This window comes from Cyanistes caeruleus, chromosome 24, assembly GCF_971803275.1.
Source record: "Cyanistes caeruleus chromosome 24, bCyaCae1.hap1.1, whole genome shotgun sequence".
Lineage (NCBI taxonomy): Eukaryota > Metazoa > Chordata > Aves > Passeriformes > Paridae > Cyanistes > Cyanistes caeruleus.
Window position 1 is genome coordinate 1,231,859 of NC_141724.1, and position 20,254 is coordinate 1,252,112.

Here is a 20,254-nt window from a genome sequence, read left to right on the forward strand (position 1 = left end):
CCTGGCACGGGATGGATGCTGAGCCTGGCACGGGATGGATGCTGAGCCTGGCACGGGATGGATTCTGAGCCTGGCATGGGATGGATGCTGAGCCTGGCACGGGATGGATTTTGAGCCTGGCATGGGATGGATTTTGAGCCTGGCACGGGATGTATGCTGAGCCTGGCTCGGGATGGATGCTGAGGCTGGCACAGGATGGATGCTGAGCCTGGCACGGGATGGATGCTGAGCCTGGCACGGGATGGATGCTGAGCCAGCCCCAGCTGCACAGTGTGGGTAGGGAAGGCTCCAGTTGCCCCAGGCCATGCACAGGACCGAGGGGTCCCTGAGCAGGGAGGAGCTGGCAGCTGTGGCTGACAGAGCTGCTGCTGGTGAGGCTCACACCCAGCTCAGGGCGGCGTGGGCGATGGCAGGGGACAAAGGGCAGAGCAGCGCTGCCAGGGCAGCAGCAGAGAGCAGAGAGCAGAGGTTTAGGGGTTTACCCAGAGCTGGAGCACTGGTACCACACAAAGCCCGTCCCAGCTGGCTCACCTGGCTGGCAGGTGGGGACAGCAGGCACCCAGCGGCTGTCGGGCTGGCACTTGGCCGCACGGCTGCCCCTCAGCATGAAGCCTGGCTGGCACTGGAAGGTGACATTGTCCCCAGGGTGGTACACAGCCCTCCTGCCCTCGGCCACCTCTCCGTTCTTGATGCTGGGGCTGCTGCAGGTGATCACTGGGGAGGAAAAGCAGCAGAGCTGGGGCTGGGGGAGCAGCCAGAGCTGAGGTTTCCCCTTTGTGTGCGAGGTCACAGTTCAGTTCAGGGGTGCTCACCCTTCCCGCTGTGGGTACCAGCGTTTCCAGCTCACCTTCACAGCGGGGGTAAGGGATGCTCCAGACTCCTGAGGGCAAACAGGACACGGTGGTTTTCCCAGTGAGGGCGTACCCCGGCTCACAGTTGTACTTCACTGACGTGCCAGGGATGAATTCTGTCACACCCTTGCTGTCGTGCTGGCCGTTTCTGATAATTGGAGGGGGAGGACACGGCGGCACTGCAGGGAGGAGGAACAGTCCCAGCTAGCCAAGAGCTGGTTCACAGAGGCTCAGAAATCAGCCACCACCCTCATTTGCACTTACGCTTCTCACAGGTGGGGGCAGGAGGGTGCCACTTGCCCCCAAACTGGCACTGAGACTCTTGAGAGCCCTTCAAGGCATAACCAAAGTTGCATTCGAAGAAAATGATGTCCTTCAGCTTGTAGGTGGTCTCCAAGCCAGTCGCTTTTCCGTTCTCAATCTCCGGCTTGGTGCAGCCGGTTGCTGGAAGGGAAGAGCACGAGGAGATGAAGATCTGGGGATGTGAAACCCCTCCTGGCTGTGGAGGGACAGCACCTGCTGCTGGGCCTGGCCATCACTGTCACGGGCATTTCAACATTACTGACTCTTGTTCTTACACAAAATGTCGTTATTCAGCTGTTCCTGAGCGTTTGTGCTCAGCAGGAACAGAAAGGGAAACCCACAGAGGCACAAGGGGCTGCTCCTGCCCATGGCACCGCTGGTCCCTGCCTCTCCCTGGGGATTGGGTTGCAGTGATTAAACCAAGAGCCAAGAAGGAGCCCAGGGACAGGCAGAAATCCCACAAACACACAGAAATCCCACAAACACACCTTGGCAGCGGGGCTGGGGCCGGCTCCAGGTTCCCCTGGCGGTGCAGCGGATGGAAGCGTTCCCGAGCAGGGAATAACCCTCGGCGCAGGTGTACAGCACCTCGGAGCCCGGGCCGTGCCTGGCCCCAGGGCTGCCACTGTGCTGCCCATTGGCAATGCTGGGGGGGGCAGGACACCTCACCTCTGCCAGGGACAACAAAAGGAGCGTGAGAAATAGGGACAGGGCAGGAAAACCTCCAAAAAGCCAACCTTCTGAAAGCAAAGGAGGGAGACAACACAAGTGCAATCAGTCAGGACAAGGTGATATGTAACTTTTCCAGAAGCTCTCCTTAGCTCTTTTCTCCATCAGGGGACAACATCCTGGTTTTTAGAACAGTTTCAGAAGTAATAAATCAAATTAAGTTGTAATGAAAACTGAAGCAATAACAGTACTTCCCCACCAGCATCAAAAAGAAAACGCTGTTATACCAAAGCGCTACTCAAATAAACATTTTATGCGTAGAAAAACGATTTGAAAAATTGCAAATGCTCTGAGTCGTTCTGAACACTGACATGAAGTGCTGTGAAGAAATAAAATCACTTGTGTCCCCACGGGCAGGGGGACAGGCAGAGCTGGCTGTGGGCACACCCGAGCCGTACCTTGGCACCGTGGCACTGCCCCGCTCCACGAGCCGTGCTGCCCATCCGCAGAGCTGCAGGACAGGGAGGCGTCTCCAGCCGGGGCCAGCCCCGAGCTGCAGGTGTAGGTGACCACGTCCCCGAAGGAGAAGCTGTCCCTGGAGCCCCCGCTGTGTGTCCCGTGCGGGATGGCCGGGGGGGGAGCGCAGGTGATGCCTGTGGGCAGCACAAGGGCACGGTCACAAGGGGAATGTGGGCACACCCTCTGCCCAGGAAGGGCGCTGATGGAGAGGAAACCACCTCAGCAGTGACACAATGACCCCAGTGCTCCAGGAACAAACTTTGCATGGAAAGAAAACACGTGGGAATTAAAATCTGTCCCCTCCTGTGAGTCACTTCCTTGCTGGCCGTGTCTGGAGGTGCTGGGACAATTCTTACCTCATTTTCCATAACTACCAGTGACACAGCGAGAGGAATATTCCAGGATTCCAGTGAGGAATACTTACCCACCAACAGGGAGTTTAAAATATTAATGTTTCCTCCCAGTTTGGACCAGAAGGAATAAAAGACCTTTGAAACCATTTTCAGAAGCAGATCCAAAACAAAATGGAAAGAAAAAGGAAATATTTTACACATTCAATGACTTGAGAAATCTTTTGCAACAAAACTTTTGGCTTGAAAGAAGTCTTACTTTATCTTGTAAACCATCTCCAAGGGCCTGCTGTGGTGGCCTACTTACGCTGGCAGACAGGAGGATCCCCACTCCACGAGACACCTGTGCCAGAGACCTCACAAATTCTCTGGGAGCCTCCCACCAGCTTGTACCTGGACCACACAGAAGGATTCATTAATTTAACAGTGAGGTTAAATTGGGATTTCTTTACAACCCTTGCAAGTGGCAGGCAAGAGTTCTGACTCGGGAACTGGGTTGTGTAAAGCTGAAAATCCACTTCCCTCTCAGCAGGGCAAGACTCACCCTTTGTCACAAGTGTAATTAATTCTGGAGCCGAGGAGGAGATCTGTGAGCACAGCAGCTCTGCCATTCTCTGGGTCCCCTGGGCTGGGACACTGCTGCCCTGGAAGGGAGCACAGCCTCCTCAGCCACCACAGAGAGCAGGCAGAGAAACCCACAGAGCTGGGCAAACACGGAAAACCAGCCAAGCCTCACACTTCAGCTTCCCAGCCCTTGCAGGACGTACTTTGACAGAACTGCAGCGCTGCAGACCACGTCTGGTTCCTGAGGCAGGTGATGGCTGGCGAGACCCCCGGGAGCTGGGTGTAGCCAGGCTGGCACACGAATTCCACCCTGCTCCCCTCGGGAAACACCTCCTGCTGCCTGTAGCGCTCCTTCAGCTCGGCAAACTCCAGCCTGGCAGGGGCTCTGCAGCCAGCTGCTGGGAGACAGAGCCAGCCCGGCTGTTAAAGAGCCAGGAAAGGTGGATTTGGGAGAGCAGGGGAAGGTTAACGCCCTGCTGGGACACTTGCCCGGCTCGCAGACCGGCACAGGCGGCTCCCAGGTGTTGTTTGGTTGGCACTGGAGCTCTCTGTGGCCACGAATGGCATAGCCTGGGTCACATTCAAATGTCACCGTGTCCCTGTGTGTGTAGGCAGACCTGGGAGCCACGATCCTCCCGTTCTGGATCCGTGGGACCGGACAACTCGCCACTGGAAAAGAAAAGAGGTGCAGGTGCTCCAAACGGGCCCTCAGGCAGAGCTGTGCGGCTGTGAAGCCACCAAGAGCTGCAATTTTAAGATGCAAGCCTGAAAATAATTTTCCAGAGATGATGTTGTGCCCTCATCCTGCAATATCAAACTGGGATATCAAACTGGGATATCAGACTGGGATATCAGACTGGGATATCAAACTGCGATATCAAACTGGGATATCAAACATCTCCAAGGGGAAAGGGGATCCTGGGGCAGTGGGGTGACCCTCCAGCCTCCCCCACTCTGCCTGGCCTCAACCCTTGAAAATACTGGGGCAAGAGTTCCAGCTGGCCGGAGTTTCCCAGTCATTCCCAGCGGGGAGCAGCAGCTCTGGGAGGATTTCTGGGGGATTTCTGGGGGTCCCTGCAGCTCAGGCAGCCCAGCCCCACCTCCGCAGGCCGGCAGGGGCTCGCTCCACACGCCGCTGCTGCCGTCACGGGTGGTGCAGTGGATGGAGGGCTCCCCGTGCAGAGGGAAGCCGGGGTCACAGCTGTAGGTCACCGAGGTGCCGTAGTGGAACTCGCTCAGCAGCCGGCCCGAGTGCTTCCCGTTGGGGATGTCCGGGGGTGGCTCACAAGGGATGCCTGCAGAGGGGCACAACGAGGATTCTCAGTTCAACAACAGCACCTGAAATCCCTCAGTCTGTGGGGCACAAAAGCTGGTTCTAAAGATGGAAATCCTTGTTGGCAAGTGGAAAGCGGGGCAGTAATCAAAGCTCTGAGGAGGAAACACCTGCATGCTTTGCATTTCCTGCTTCTTAAGAAATAAGGAATCAAATGCTTATTTTGTGTCGCTGGTGTAAAATCCTGGTGCCAGGACGTGCAACAGGCACAGTCTGTGTGTCACCTGTGTGTCACACCTAGGAGAGTCTGGGAAATGCTTTAAAACCCCAGAATGTACCAGCAAATGTTTCTCTCTCCGTGTGAAGCTGTCCCCTGATCAGCCACACTACTTGATCAGCAGAGAAAGTGGCAGTCTCTGCTGGGAAACATTTCCCAGATCCATGCAAACCCTCAGAGTTGTGAGCTACTCACGCTGGCAGAGGGGAACGTCACCGCTCCATGCAACGCGTCCCCCAGAGATCTGACAGCGTCTGCTGGACTGTCCAATCAACCTGTGCCTGGTGGTGGAAGGATTGGTCATTCACCCCAAGCCTCTGCAGCTGCAGCTGCTGCTCCTCCCCAGCCCTGGGATGTGGGACCAGCCCTGCTGGCAGCAGAGCTGTGGCCCTGCAGGGAGGTTCCTTCCTTGCTCTTCCTCACCCATTTCCCGGTATTTATAGGCTGTATCTCTATAAATACAGATATACTTTAGTGTTTAGGCACAACAGTGAGCACCTCGTGCTCTGTAGAGAGCCCTGCACTGGGGCTTCTCTGCAGAATCCATTTGCTGGGAGTGAGTGAACAGGGGTTCAGATTAGTTCACTCACCTAATCCATCTCCAGAGCAGGACTTACCCCTCCTCACAGCTGTAAACCACTGTAGACCCAATCTGGAGATCTGTCAGGGAAATAATCTTGCCATTCACAGGCTCACCAGGGTGTCTGCACTGTTTCCCTGGGAAAGGAAAACACCCTTATTTTAGGCTCCTTCACCACAGTACGAAATATGCAATTACTCCTCCAGTCCCCTGCCCGCATTCCCAGTTCCCCCAACACTGGTTTCCAACATCAGAGAGTTACATGGCTTTACTAGTCACACGTTCAGAATAACATCAAGGTTTTGGCAGCACGGACAGAGCCTGGGACCTGTTCCTCCTGCACCAACAGACACCAAATCAAGGATCTATTCACTTTTACAGAACTCTAGTGCTTCTGACCACACTCCGCTCTCAAGGCATGTAACAGTAGGTGACATTCCTGGGACTTTAGCATATCCAGGGCGGCAAGTGTATTGCACAGTCTTCCCAACAGAAAAATCAATGGCATTTCTATGCTCCTCATTTAGCTCAGCGAACTGAAACCTTGTGGGAGCACCACAAGAACCTATTGAGAGAGAAAAGAGACATGAGAACCGGGCAGGACCGGCACATCAGGGGCAAGCACACAAAGGGCACTGCTAGGAGGAAAGGGGTCAGGGTTGCCTTGCAAAAATGTTTATTTTGATTAATGTAAATAAAGAAATTAATAAACAAAATTAATTAATTAAATTAATTAAAATATTAATTACATTATTGATTATTAAATAAAATTATTAAATTATTAATTACATTAGATATAATTATATTTTATATTATATTATATTATATTATATTATATATTATAATATTATATATAATATATAATTATAATATAATATATAATATATATAATATTTAATTATTATATTATATATAATATATATAATTATTATATTACATATATAATTATATTAATTATATTAGATTAATTATATTAAATTATAATTATTAATCATTAAATTAAAATATTAATTAATTAAATAAATAAATTAATAAATAAAATAAATAAATTAATAAATAAAAATTAATAAATTCCCAAAGGGTTGCAGAGGATTAGGTTCGTATTTCTTAGACCTTCCCCTCAAAGGGGTTAGCAACATTTCTGAAACAGGATTAGGGGACATGAAATACCAGCATAGCCCGAGGTTGTTGTGTACCTGGAGACCTGAAGGTGTCCTGGTGAGGCAGTGCTGTGTCACACGCAGGAGCAGGGGGCTGCCAGCTGCCATCCTGCTGGCAGGACACGCTGGCACTGCCCCGCAGCCTGTAACCATCGTGGCACTCGAATGTCACCGTTTGCCCGGGCGCAGAGAGGAGTCCGTGGCCAGCAATTTGCCTTCCGTTGGCTACGATTGGAGTGATGCAGACGGTCCCTGGAAATGAGGGTGGGCAGGAGGAGCAAAGAAAAGCACAAATCCACAGGCTGTTGATGTCACAACAACAAAATCAGCGTGATCTCCACACAAACCTCCCCAGCCGCAGGAAGGCTTGACGCTAATCGATTCCCTGATACATTTTACATGGAATTAACCCTTCTGGAGGATCTGTTTGCACTGGGGACGGTGTCCCCTGTGCCCAGAGTCACTCTGTGCTTGTCCCCGAGGGGACCGAGCCCGGCCTCACCTTCACAGCGAGGGCTGGGCTGGCTCCAGTTCCCCGATGCTCTGCAAGACACAGCGGCATTTCCCACCAGGTAATAGCCGGGATGGCAGCTGTACCTCACAGACATGCCAGCCGTGAAAAACGCTTTGTCCTGCGCGTTGTGCTTTCCATTGGCGACCTCCGGAGGCATCGGGCACGGCCGGACTGCGAGATGGGGATGGGAAATTTAACCCAGCGACAGAGCAGGGAACGAGGGCTCGGCAGGCGGAGCGATGCTGCTCTGCTGGGTTCAATCCCTGCCTGAGCCCCCGTTGGTGCTGCAGCCCCTGCTCCTGCTGCAGCCGCACTCACCCCTCTGGCAGCCAAGGAGCGGCGGGTCCCAGGTGCCCCCGGGCTGGCACCGAGCCTCGGCCGTGCCCTCTGAGCTGTATCCAGCATCGCAGTCGAACAGCAGGGTCTCTCCAGCTCTGTAGGTGCTCTGGGGGTTGTAGACGTTCCCGTTCTGCACCTCGGGGACCTGGCAGCCGATCGCTGTGGGGACAGAGCCCTTTTAGTGTCGCTGCGTGAGCTGCAGCCCGCACACACAGAGCCCCTCGTGCCGCCGCTGCCCTGAGCCCGCTGCTCTGAGCGCACGGGACAGCCGGCAGCGAGGCACCCGCACACCTTCACAGCGGGGCAGGGGCCGGCTCCAGAGCCCGGAGTCCGTGCAGGTGATGGAGGCGTTCCCGAGCAGCTGAAAGCCCTCGCTGCAGCTGTAGGACACGGTCACCCCCCGGGGAAAGCTGGCCCAGGAGTGTCCGCTGTGCAGCCCATTGGCGATGCTCGGTGGCCGAGGACAGCTCAGCTCTGCGGAGGGAAGGGAACGGCCTGTGCCTCTGCTCTTTGCTGCTTTGTGTGCCAGGGTGTTATCCTGGATTCTGCCCTGTGTGCCATTTGCTGGATCGAGGCTTTAATTCACTAAAAGTGCAGCTGCACCTGCCAGAAATTGCCCGGACAGGACTGCGGGTGCATCACAGAATTTGGCAGGGAGCCGCAGTGACATGGAAGCAGTGAATTATTATGATTACTTCCATTCCACAGCGAAGATGAAATGCCCCACGTCTGCCCAGAGAGTCAGAAATCCCCTCGGGATTCAGATCCTGCCGTCTCACGGGGTTCACTTCTCCCCATCCCTGTCGGAGCCCCAGCCAGGGCACAGACATCCATCCATCCATCCATCCATCCATCCATCCATCCATCCATCCATCCATCATCCATCCATCCATCCATCATCCATCATCCATCCATCATCCATCATCCATCCATCCATCCATCCATCCATCCATCCATCCATCCATCATCCATCCATCATCCATCCATCCATCCATCCATCCATCCATCATCCATCCATCCATCCAGCCATCATCCATCCATCCATCATCCATCCATCCATCCATCCATCCATCATCCATCATCCATCCATCCATCCATCCATCCATCCATCCATCCATCCATCATCCATCCATCATCCATCATCCATCCATCCATCCATCCATCCATCCATCCATCCATCCATCATCCATCCATCATCCATCCATCATCCATCCATCATCCATCCATCATCCATCCATCCATCATCCATCCATCATCCATCCATCCATCATCCATCCATCCATCATCCATCCATCATCCATCCATCATCCATCCATCCATCATCCATCATCCATCCATCATCCATCATCCATCCATCATCCATCCATCCATCCATCCATCCCCCCGTCCCATCCCAGCGTGTTCACCGCCGCTGTTTGTGTCTCTGCCAGCTCTGCTTGGAGCAGGGGAGCCGGGACAGATCCGTGCCGGCTTTGCCGTTCCCCCGAATGTGTGAGGACACGAGAGGGAGCTTTGCCCGCGGCCGGCGCTGCTCACCCCGCTGGGGCTCTCACCTTTCCTGCACTCTGGAGGAGGGGGGTTCCACCTGGAGCCCGCTCCGCAGGTGCTGCTGCGGGAGCCTCGCAGAGCGTAGCCCGGGCTGCAGGAGAAGGTCACCGTGTCCCATGTCCTGTAGGAATAGCGACGAGGGGACACCGTCCCGTACCGGACACGTGGGAACGGGCACAGGGCAGCTGGCAAAGGGAGAGAAAGGAAATGTTCGCCTGCACAGGTTCCTGCAGTGATGGTGTCGGTGCAGCTGGGGTGGGGGTCCCTGGGGCCGCAGGACCCTCCCTTTGCTCCCAGGGCACCCCTCTGCCACCTTTGGTGACAAATCCCCGGCAGCAGCCCGGGACTGAGCCGGAGCACCCAGGATCGGTGCTGCCAGGGGCACCCAGGGGCACCCAGGAGCACCCCAGGATCGGTGCTGCCAGGGGCACCCAGGAGCACCCAGGAGCACCCAGGGGCACCCAGGAGCACCCCAGGATCGGTGCTGCCAGGGGCACCCAGGAGCACCCAGGAGCACCCAGGGGCACCCAGGGGCACCCAGGGGCACCCAGGGGCACCCAGGATCGGTGCTGCCAGGGGCACCCAGGAGCACCCAGGAGCACCCCAGGATCGGTGCTGCAGGAGCACCCCAGGATCGGTGCTGCCAGGAGCACCCAGGGGCACCCCAGGATCGGTGCTGCAGGAGCACCGAGGAGCACCCAGGAGCACCCCAGGATCGGTGCTGCCAGGGGCACCCAGGGGCACCCCAGGATCGGTGCTGCAGGAGCACAAGGCTGTGCCGGGGGCTCTCTGGGGGTGCCCAGCCCGGTCTGGGGGTCCCGGCTGTGGCTCTGGTGACCCCAGAGCGTCTCTGCCATCAGCAGGAGGGCTCGGAGGCTCCGTGATGCCACCCGGGACCAGCGCGGGGCTCCCCTTTCCCTCCGCTGGGGTCAGCGAGGAGAGGGGCAGCGGTGAGGAGGAGGAGGAGGGATGTGGGAGGAAGGCCCCAGGGGAGCAGAGCTGCTGCTCTGCCTTACCTGGAGCCCCGGGCGCGGTGCTGAGGAGCAGAGCGGAGCTGCCCAGCAGGCAGAGGGTGAAGGTGGGCACCATCCCCGGCACTGCCCGCGGCTCCGGGGGCGCGGGGCAGATATGGGCACCCCAGTTCCCCCCAGTTCCCCCCAGTTCCCCCCAGTTCCCCCCAGTTCCCCCCCGTGCCCCCGTGGGAGGAAGGAGACGCTGCTGGGGGACTTCCCAGGACTGTGGGACAGGAACTGTGGGCTCCCCGGCACATGCAGGCACATCCAGCACCCCCGGGGAGGCTGCAGGTGCCTCGGGCTGCTGCCGCTGCTGTTTTTGGCAGGGGAGGATGTGGAAGGAGGGGTGGAAAAGGGCTGGGTGCAGGCAGAGGTGTTGGAGCTGTGCCCACGGCGCAGAGCATCCTCAGGGGAAGTGTCGCAGCTCTGTCCCAGAGCCCCAGGTGATGGTGGTGGCACCTGAGGGACATGGCACAATTCACACGGGAGCGGCAGAGTGGGGCATTCCCTCCTCCCATAAAAACCAGAGCAGCTGTGGGCACAAATCCCTCTGATCCGACCCTGGGCTCATCCCTCACCACTGGCAGCAAGAATAAAGGCCCCAGCCAGGACTTTTTGGTGAAGGAGCAGCCCCAGCAGCTCCAGCTCCTCACCTCACATAGGGGACACTTTCTGAGCCTAAAACAGGCAGTGAGACACAAACTGCTTTTATCTCTTTTATTGACAGAGAGATTCCAGTCCTTACAAATCCAACATTCACCCTTTGGAATTGCACTTGGTCGTTTGCACCCAGATTATAAAGAAAAATCAGGTAGAGTTTATTACAAATGCAGTAAAACCTCTGCAATGGTAAATTTTGGTGATCACACCTGTAAATAATGTTTCAGCATTCGCAATTCCTTTCATTGGATTGTGGGGAGATAATTCCAAGCTGATCCCCAAATCACATATTAAATCAATTGAAAAAAAAAAAAAATCACTTTGGACTATGCAGTAGGAATAAATGGGATTAAAATAGCAAACCCAAACACAACCCAGAGCTGCGAGGCTTAGGTTGTATTTAGTCCATTTAGTCTCTCACATGGCTTCCAGTAAGAGAGAAATAAAAATAACCAGCAAAGTGCTTGTTCTGCAAGGCTGAGACAGCTGGGCAGGACAGTGCTCTGCTGGGAAGGGAGAACTTTGGGGGGTTTGTTTGGAACGAGGCTGATGTGTGGATGGAAATGGGTATTTGTGGGTTTCCCTCTTATTAAAGGCTCGTTCCTGCCAGCAGGAAGGCGCTGGGGGAAATGGAGAAACCAAAGGTCTATAGTAGACACATTTTGGGTGGTTCCTGTTCCCAAGTGCGCGTCATGGGAAGCTGCCAGATGGGTGATGTACCTCTGCAGCAGACAAAACCCCAAACCTCAATGTTTTGCTTTTCCCAGCAGCTAAAAAGTCTGAGTGAGTCAAGCTCAGCCAGTCAAAATTCCATATATATAATATATAATATATAATATATAATATATAATATATAATATATAATATATAATATATAATATATAATATATAATATATAATATATAATATATAATATATAATATATAATATATAATATATAATATGTTTATGTTATATGTTATATGTTATATCTTATATATATTATATATTATATGTTATATGTTATACATTATACGTTATATGCTATATATTATACATTATATATAATATATCATATATTATATATCATATATCATATATCATATATCATATATTATATATTATATATTATATATTATATATTATATATTATATATTATATATTATATATCATATATCATATATCATATATCATATATCATATATCATATATCATATATCATTAATTATATATGATATATTATACATTATATATTATATATTATATATTATATATATTACATTATATATATTATATTATATATATTATATTGTATATATTATATTATGTATTATGTATTATGTATTATGTATTATGTATTATGTATTTATATCATATTTATATTATATTATATTATTTTAATATAAATTTATAATTAATTATTTTAAATTTTTATTTTACTTATTTTAAATTAAATTGAATTAATCTAATTGATTCGTTTATTATTTATCAATTATTAGTTAATTTAATTAGTAATCAAATACAAAATTAACCCCAGAGCCAGGATTCTTTATTTTACATTCCTTTTATTTATAAAACAGTTTTACTATAAATACTATAAATTTTGCACTTTTATCTGCACACTAGGACAAGAACCTCAGTTAAAAAATAAAGCAGTTCAAGAAGTACAAATAAGATTGTGCAAAGATTAAATTCTTTTCCCAGCTCAAAGAAACGTTTACTGACTTTTTAACATCTCGCTTTAAGAGCTGCAAAAATACTTTCTTCATACAAAAATAAACAAAGAAGTGAGCATTAAAAGTGGGTATAAAAGTGGTTTTTTCTGCTTCGTTGCCAGCTGAGGTGGAGTGGGAGTTTTGATTTCAGGTCCTTTTATTGCACTGAGAACCGAAGCCCTGCCAGCGCCAGGGATGGGGCTGGAGCTCCCCTCCCTCCTCAGCTCCTGGCTTTATCCTGCAGAGGGAAACAGGAGGGGGTCAGGGGGAGCCCCTGGGCCTGGGGAGGGTTTGTGGAGCCCCCTCCCCTCCCCGGGGAGCTCGGGGTGTTTGGGGGGTCCCGTTCGGGTCCTACCTGCGGCCGCCAGGTGCGGGGGCTGCACAGGTGAGCGTGGCTGGGCACCGAGCACACGGGACAGACGTGGCAGCCGGGGCTCTGCACAGGGACCAGGTGGCTCAGGGTGTCCCCCCCGGCCAGGGGACACACGGGGCTGCTGGCTGTGTCCCCGTGGACAAGGGACAGGAGCTGCCAGTCCCTGCAGGGAGGGCAGATGGGGAGCTCTGGGCTGTGAGGAGAGAGGTGAGGGTGAGCCCTGACAGGACCTGCCCCTCTCCAAACCACCCTGCCCGGGCTCCAGCACCCACAAAAGCTGCTTTCCTTCACAACTTCCCTTTTTAAATTGAAATAAACGATGATTCCAGAATGCAGAACTGGACCAGCTCCCCCAGGATTGGGGCTCACAGCCAGTGGCACAGGCACTCACAGGAATAAATGGAAAAACCCCGAAACGAATGCAGCAGCGAGGAGTTCCCACTCCCTGAAGCCAAAGCAAGCAGATGCACGTGCCAAACCGTGTTTATCTTGTTTCTCATAAGAATTTGACTGTTAAGGAAGCTTTGCTGGCCTGAGAGAGCACCAGACTTGCATGGGAGAGGGTCAGGAAGTAAATAAATAAATATGAGCAGTTATATAAATAAATATATTTTATATAGGTAATATAAATATAAATATAAATATAAATATTATATAAATATAAATATAAAAATAAAAAATATATAAATATAGAAATAGAAATAGAAATAGAAATATATAAATATAAATATAAATATAAATATAAATATATAAATATATAAATATATAAATATATAAATATATAAATATATAAATATATAAATATATAAATATATAAATATATAAATATATAAATATAAATATAAATTATTTATATAAGTAATATAAATAAACTGAGCAGTTTTACCTTATCACTGCTCTGGCCCAAAACCTCCTCACCACGAGCAAACGACCCACAGGCACAGGAGGGAAAAGCACTGGGCAGTGGTGAAAAGAGGCTCCCACTGCTGGGTTCTTAAAAGCAGAGCTCCAAAGAACACGAGGCTGAGCCAGGTGAGCACAGCTGAGGAGCACAGGCTGCTCCAGAGGCACCCACAGAAACCCCACTGTGTTTTTATTATCTGAATAAACCTCTCCCATTTTCACATCTCTGCTTGATGGCACCACACTCCCACCCTAACCCAGGGCCAGGAGCATCCAGCTCCCACCTATTCTTGTTTCAGGTGAAGCAGTGAGCTGTCGGTTTGGAGGGCACTGGGCACACCCTGCAGTGCTGAGAGGAGCTGCCTGCCCTGGCCACACTCACCTCTCGTCCTGCCAGTCCCCTGGTGCCACAGCCCTGCTGCCACCCTGGCCAGTGTGGGCACGGAGCCAGCTCTCACAGATGGGACAGATGTGCTCACTGTGGAGAAGAACCACTCAGGATGTGCACTGAGAGCATGGCTGTGCCTTCCAGGCCACGTTTCTGGGGCTTGAACAACCTGGGATAGTGGAAGGTGTCTCTGCCTATGGCAGGGGCTGGGAATGAGATGAGTTTTGAGGTCCCTTCCACTCCAAACCGTTCTGGGATTCTCTGATAAACACAGTTCTACCCTGACATGAAATCTGCTGATTTTTGTCCAGGCCCACCGTGGCTTCTGGGTATTTTTAGGTGGAAGACTGACCTTTGGTGGTCCCTGGGCTGCTCTGCCTCACTCCACCACGGAGCAGCTTCTTCTGTGCCATTTCCCCTCAGCACATCCCCAGCTTTGACAGGAGAGCTGAACACAGAGAGAGGACAACCTGAGCGTGTGTCTTTCCAAAAACACCAGCTGCCCGACACAGCCACCGTTCCCTAAATATCAAATCCCTGCTCCTGCTAAAACAGGAACCACAGGAATTCCAGCTGCAAAACTCACTTTATCCACATCAAGATGCTTCCTCCCCCTTTGCCATTGTTTTGCCTCCCAGGGGTGTGTGGAGGGGAGAAGGAGCGAGCTCCTGTTGGGGGCTGTACCTGGTGCCTGCTGGGCTCTGCCTGTCCCCATCACCGACGCTGGGGACCGAGTATGTGCGGGGTTTTTGGGGCTGGGAGCTCAGCCAGTCCTGGCAGATGGCGCAGCCGAGGCGTGTGGGCTCTGAGAGAGGGGCCAGGTCACCGTGGAGCTGCTCCTCACAGCTGGGGCACACGTGGCAGTTCCCTGTGTGGCTGTGGATGAGAGAGATGGGGGAAATGCATCCAGAGAGCAGCCAGCAAAACCCAAACCCTCTGTGAAACACCCTCGGGACAGCAGCGTGTTCATCGTGGTGTGGGAAAGTCAAAACCTGCTCCAAGGTGTTCTGCACAGGTGAGCGCAGCAGCAGTGACACCCCTGGCTATAGGCAGAAGTCTGGCACCGGTTTTTGGGCAGGTGAATGAGCAAACCTACCAAAAATAGGAATTCCAGGGCTTGAGCTGCTTCTTCTCATCTGTAACCTCCAGGTGCATGGCTGCATCCCTTCCCTTCATCTCGCACTTTTGTAAATTCACATTGTAAGAGCTGAAGAGGCAGAAAGGAGGAAATTTTTAGAATAAAAAGAAACTTAGCAACATGGTAAAATCCTGCTAACCATGCAAATATCCTGAAGATACAGGGCTTGAAAAGAAAAATCCACTTATCCCCAGGGAAAGTCACTTACTGCTTTTCACTCTCTTTCCGGCTCATGATGACCCCAGCAAGAAGTCCAAGGACTACTGGGGGAACTGACAAAGAAGGGAAAGGGAGAGTGAAATCAACCTTTGACTTCAGGTCTTTAACAGCAAACAGCTTTGGGGTAGGAAAATACATTTTGGATTTTAAGCTGCTTACCAATGCAGCTTGGAATGAGGATGCTTGCTGGGGAGGAAAATAATGAAATGGATGTTAAAAATATGAAGCCCAAAATGTGATGCAATTACAGCAATTAACAGGACTTCTAAGTAATGGAGCTCTTACCCAGCCAGTAAGGATTCTCTTCTGAGGCTTTGGTTTGGTTTGTCTCTGCTGTGGTTTTAACTAGGGAGAGACAAAGGAAAAGCGCTCAAAATGTTATTTTAGCTGGTGCTGAACTTGTACATAATATATAAAATAGTTCAGAGAGGAGTAAACATGACATGGGCAGGTGAAATGTGCAGCTCAGGTTGTGTCAGGGGCCTCTGTGCCCCTCCAGGCATTAAGGACAGAGGGGATTCTGCTGTTACAGCTGGCTTTATTGCCTGGCTGTTGTTGGACACGTGACATAAATCCCTTCTAAGTTCCCTCCGCCAGCTCTGCAGTCACTGACACATTTCACACCCTGTTCATTACATTTCTGCCTGTTCCTCTTGAAGGGAAAATGTAAAACCATGTCTGGCTCTGCTCCTGGTGTTCCTCAGCAGAGCCTGGCACCTTGCAGAGCAGATGCTGCTCCCCTGGAAGCAAACCCTACAGAATGCCCGTGCAGGATGGAGTTAGGAGCAATTATCAGCCCAGCAGGAGCAGAGTGCTGGGGAAGGGGATGATTGTGAGGAGGGGATGGTTGTGAGGAGGGGATGATGCTCACCCCGGCAGGTGGGAGGGGCCCCGCTCCAGGTGCCGTTGTCCCCGCTGTCTGTGGTGCAGAGCAGGGTGTCCTGTCCCACCAGCTCCAGCCCCGGCTCACACGTGTAGGTTGTGATGGAGCCGAACACAAATTCCTGCGAGCTGTTCCCACTGTGCTGCCCGTGAGCAATGGCTGGAGGAGGGGGACAGGAAATCACTGTGGGAGACAGAGAAAAGAACTCAGAAGGTGACCCCTGGGATGCTCTCAGCAGCCTGGGCGGACACTGTTCCTGTCAGGCCTTCACAGGCAGGAGGAACCAGTGATGTCCTGCTTTGTGACAGCAGCTCCCCCCTTGCAGAGATGCTGGCCTGACTTCACTTAGTGAAGTAAACCAAAAGTTCAGTGGTCTGAGCTGGAATATTTGGTTGTTCCAGTCGAGCACTGCACAACTTCACTCACCCTGACAAACTGGAAGAGGACTCCAGACAGCTTTGCCTTCCTGCAGTAAACACCTGATGGAAGGTGACGCTCCCTCCAATCTGTACCTGCGGGGGTAAAGGCACATCCCAAAATCAGCTTGTTGTCACCAAGGATGTGTCACCACAGAGGTGCTGAGGACTCTATTGGCAGAGCCCCATGAATGTCCCAGTTTACACCCCAGTGACCCTGGCCAGGCAACTGGGTGCAGTGGGCAGTGGCTTCACACTCACCCACGGTCACAAACCACATTGGCTGTTGCTCCCAGCTGATGATTTTTTGCCATAACTTGCCCATTTTCTGGATCAGCTGGAATACCACAAGATTTCTCTAAAAAAGAGTAAGATTGTCCTTAGGAGAATATGAGACTGAAAATTAAATGAAAAACCCCACAGACTCAGTTTTCATGGCAGTATGGCAACGTCAAATCAGGCATGGTTTCATGTTAAATGTAATTAGAAAAGAGCGATTTAAAAATACAGATGTGGTACTTGGAATAGAGCCTTGGAGAAAATGAAATTACGTGGAGACACTCACTCTGACACAGTTCAGGAACTTCTGTCCACGTTAAGTTGTCCAAACAGGTGCTGGTGGGGGGCTGGTCTGTGGTGTTTTCATGACTTGGGTGACAAATGTACCTTACCGTGGTATTAACAGCGTAAAAATTCTGCCTTTGATCTTCCGGTGATAACAAAGCAAATTTCACAGATGGTGGCCTGGGACAGCTGCCTGATCAGCACAGGGACAACCAAAATGTCCAGTTACACAGCAAAAGTAACAGAGTTTTGCTTTCAACTGTAAATATAATTCTGAGCAAAAATAACAATATTTTGCTTTCAACTGTAAATATAAATCTGAGGGATAATGCACGAGCCTCACTAAGAACATGGATACTCCAAACAGTGCCCTCCTCCCTGGCCACATCCACCGGGGAATTGTCTGAGGTGGGAAAGTGCAGCCACTTCTCACTGGAGAAGTTTCCAAATCCCCGAAGCCAAACCTCCCTCTGTGATTAACCCTTTGGTCACTCAGTGCTCTGTCCCTGCAGTCCTTCCCCTTTTCCATGTGTTTCCCAAGCTGTTCCTCTGTTTTTCATCAACACTCAAGTGCCAGCCCATGGCGACAGCCTTGGTGGAGTGTAGGAAAAAGGGGCAGCAAGAGAAGTGTCCCAACCACTTCATCCTGTTGATGAGGAAAGCCCTGAGGCAGCAACTGCCAAAGCTGTGAGTGTTTCCACAAGCAGCCCACACCCTCCTTGTGTCAGAGAAAGGGAAACACTCACGGCCACAGAACTCTGGCAGGCTGGACCAGCGGGAGTTGGTCAGGCACTGGATGGTGTCGGAGAGAAAGGGGCGCTTGGTGTAACCCGGGACACAGCTGAAGGTCACGGTGGAGCCCACACTGAAGCTCTGCTGCTCTTTGGTGTCCCCCTGGGGCTCGGCGTGGCTGATATTTGGCAGCGGCCCGCAGTCCGCTGTGGGAAAATAAACGGGGATTTAGCGGGGCTCCTTCTGCTGCTTTTGGACACAGAAAGGGCACACCCAGAGCCTGTGGGAAAGGGTGGCACAGGGAGCAGGGCACACACAGGGAGCACACGCAGGGACAGGGATATGGGGCACAGACACAGAGCACACACTGCCATGAATAATGCACACTGCTGTGGATAACACACAGTGCCATGGATAACACACACTGCCATGGATAACACACACTGCTGTGGATAACACACACTGCCATGGATAACACACACTGCCATGGATAACACACACTGCTGTGGATAACACACACTGCCATGGATAACACACAGTGCCATGGATAACACACACTGCTGTGGATAACACACACTGCCGTGGATAACACACACTGCCGTGGATAACACACACTGCTGTGGATAACACACACTGCTGTGGATAACACACACTGCTGTGGATAACACACACTGCCATGGATAACACACACTGCCATGGATAACACACACTGCTGTGGATAACACACACTGCCATGGATAACACACACTGCTGTGGATAACACACACTGCTGTGGATAACACGCACAGCTGTGGATAACACACACTGCTGTGGATAACACACACTGCTGTGGATAATGCACACTGTCGTGGATAACACACACTGCCATGGATAACACACACTGCTGTGGATAACACACACTGCTGTGGATAATGCACACTGTCCTGGATAACACACACTGCTGTGGATAACACACACTGCCATGGATAACACACACTGCTGTGGATAACACACACTGCTGTGGATAACACACACTGCTGTGGATAACACACAGTGCCGTGGATAACACACACTGCCGTGGATAACACACACTGCCATGGATAACACACACTGCTGTGGATAACACACACTGCTGTGGATAACACACAGTGCCATGGATAACACACACTGCCATGGATAACACACAGTGCTGTGGATAACACACACCCCTGTGGATAACACACACTGCCCTGGATAACACACACTGCCATGGATAACACACACTGCTGTGGATAACACACACTGCCATGGATAACACACACTGCTGTGGGTAACGCACACTGATGTGGATAACACACACTCCTGTGGATAACACACACTGCTGTGGATAACACACACTGCTGTGGATAACACACACTGTCCTGGATAACACACACTGCCGTGGATAACACACACTGCCATGGATAACACACAGTGCCATGGATAACACACACTGCCGTGGATAACACGCACTGCTGTGGATAACACACACTGCTGTGGATAACACACACTGCTGTGGATAACACACACTGTCCTGGATAACACACACTGCCATGGATAACACACACTGCCGTGGATAACACACACTGTCCTGGATAACACACACTGCCATGGATAACACACACTGCTGTGGATAACACACACTGCTGTGGATAACACACACTGCTGTGGATAACACACAGTGCCATGGATAACACACACTGCCATGGATAACACACACTGCTGTGGATAACACACACTGCTGTGGATAACACACACTCCTGTGGATAACACACACTGCTGTGGATAATGCACACTGTCCTGGATAACACACACTGCTGTGGATAACACACACTGCCATGGATAACACACACTGCTGTGGATAACACACACTGCCGTGGATAACACACACTGCCATGGATAACACACACTGCTGTGGATAACACACACTGCCGTGGATAACATACACTGCTGTGGATAACACACACTGCTGTGGATAACACACACTGCTGTGGATAACACACACTGCCATGGATAACACACACTGCTGTGGATAACACACACTGCTGTGGGTAACACACACTGCCATGGATAACACACAGTGCCATGGATAACACACACTGCCATGGATAACACACACTGTCCTGGATAACACACACTGCCATGGATAACACACACTGCCGTGGATAACACACACTGCCATGGATAACACACACTGCTGTGGATAACACACACTGCTGTGGATAACACACACTGCCTTGGATAACACACACTGCCATGGATAACACACACTGCTGTGGATAACACACACTGCCTTGGATAACACACACTGCCATGGATAACACAC

At 51.2% G+C, this 20,254-nt stretch overlaps 1 protein-coding gene across 1 annotated transcript in view; it reads right to left on the reverse strand.

The window, feature by feature from the left end:
• The window catches only part of CR1 (complement C3b/C4b receptor 1 (Knops blood group)), a 51,130-nt gene that overhangs the window by 20,506 nt on the left and 10,370 nt on the right, over positions 1-20,254 (reverse strand). Inside the window, exons 11-42 of the mRNA XM_086861553.1 lie at positions 17,946-18,137; positions 17,201-17,392; positions 16,897-16,993; positions 16,646-16,731; positions 16,208-16,402; positions 15,622-15,681; positions 15,496-15,522; positions 15,326-15,389; positions 15,076-15,186; positions 14,664-14,855; positions 14,332-14,427; positions 13,974-14,069; positions 12,671-12,881; positions 9,964-10,054; positions 8,953-9,132; positions 7,691-7,873; positions 7,379-7,558; positions 7,049-7,231; positions 6,583-6,798; positions 5,760-5,951; positions 5,424-5,523; positions 5,002-5,087; positions 4,357-4,551; positions 3,746-3,925; positions 3,460-3,651; positions 3,237-3,336; positions 3,000-3,085; positions 2,282-2,476; positions 1,643-1,825; positions 1,116-1,295; positions 848-1,030; positions 532-714 (exon numbers count right to left, since the gene is read on the reverse strand). Of these exons, the coding sequence (XP_086717679.1) occupies positions 532-714; positions 848-1,030; positions 1,116-1,295; positions 1,643-1,825; positions 2,282-2,476; positions 3,000-3,085; positions 3,237-3,336; positions 3,460-3,651; positions 3,746-3,925; positions 4,357-4,551; positions 5,002-5,087; positions 5,424-5,523; positions 5,760-5,951; positions 6,583-6,798; positions 7,049-7,231; positions 7,379-7,558; positions 7,691-7,873; positions 8,953-9,132; positions 9,964-10,054; positions 12,671-12,881; positions 13,974-14,069; positions 14,332-14,427; positions 14,664-14,855; positions 15,076-15,186; positions 15,326-15,389; positions 15,496-15,522; positions 15,622-15,681; positions 16,208-16,402; positions 16,646-16,731; positions 16,897-16,993; positions 17,201-17,392; positions 17,946-18,137 (4,707 nt within the window). The remainder of the gene's footprint in view (positions 1-531; positions 715-847; positions 1,031-1,115; positions 1,296-1,642; positions 1,826-2,281; positions 2,477-2,999; positions 3,086-3,236; positions 3,337-3,459; positions 3,652-3,745; positions 3,926-4,356; positions 4,552-5,001; positions 5,088-5,423; positions 5,524-5,759; positions 5,952-6,582; positions 6,799-7,048; positions 7,232-7,378; positions 7,559-7,690; positions 7,874-8,952; positions 9,133-9,963; positions 10,055-12,670; positions 12,882-13,973; positions 14,070-14,331; positions 14,428-14,663; positions 14,856-15,075; positions 15,187-15,325; positions 15,390-15,495; positions 15,523-15,621; positions 15,682-16,207; positions 16,403-16,645; positions 16,732-16,896; positions 16,994-17,200; positions 17,393-17,945; positions 18,138-20,254) is intronic.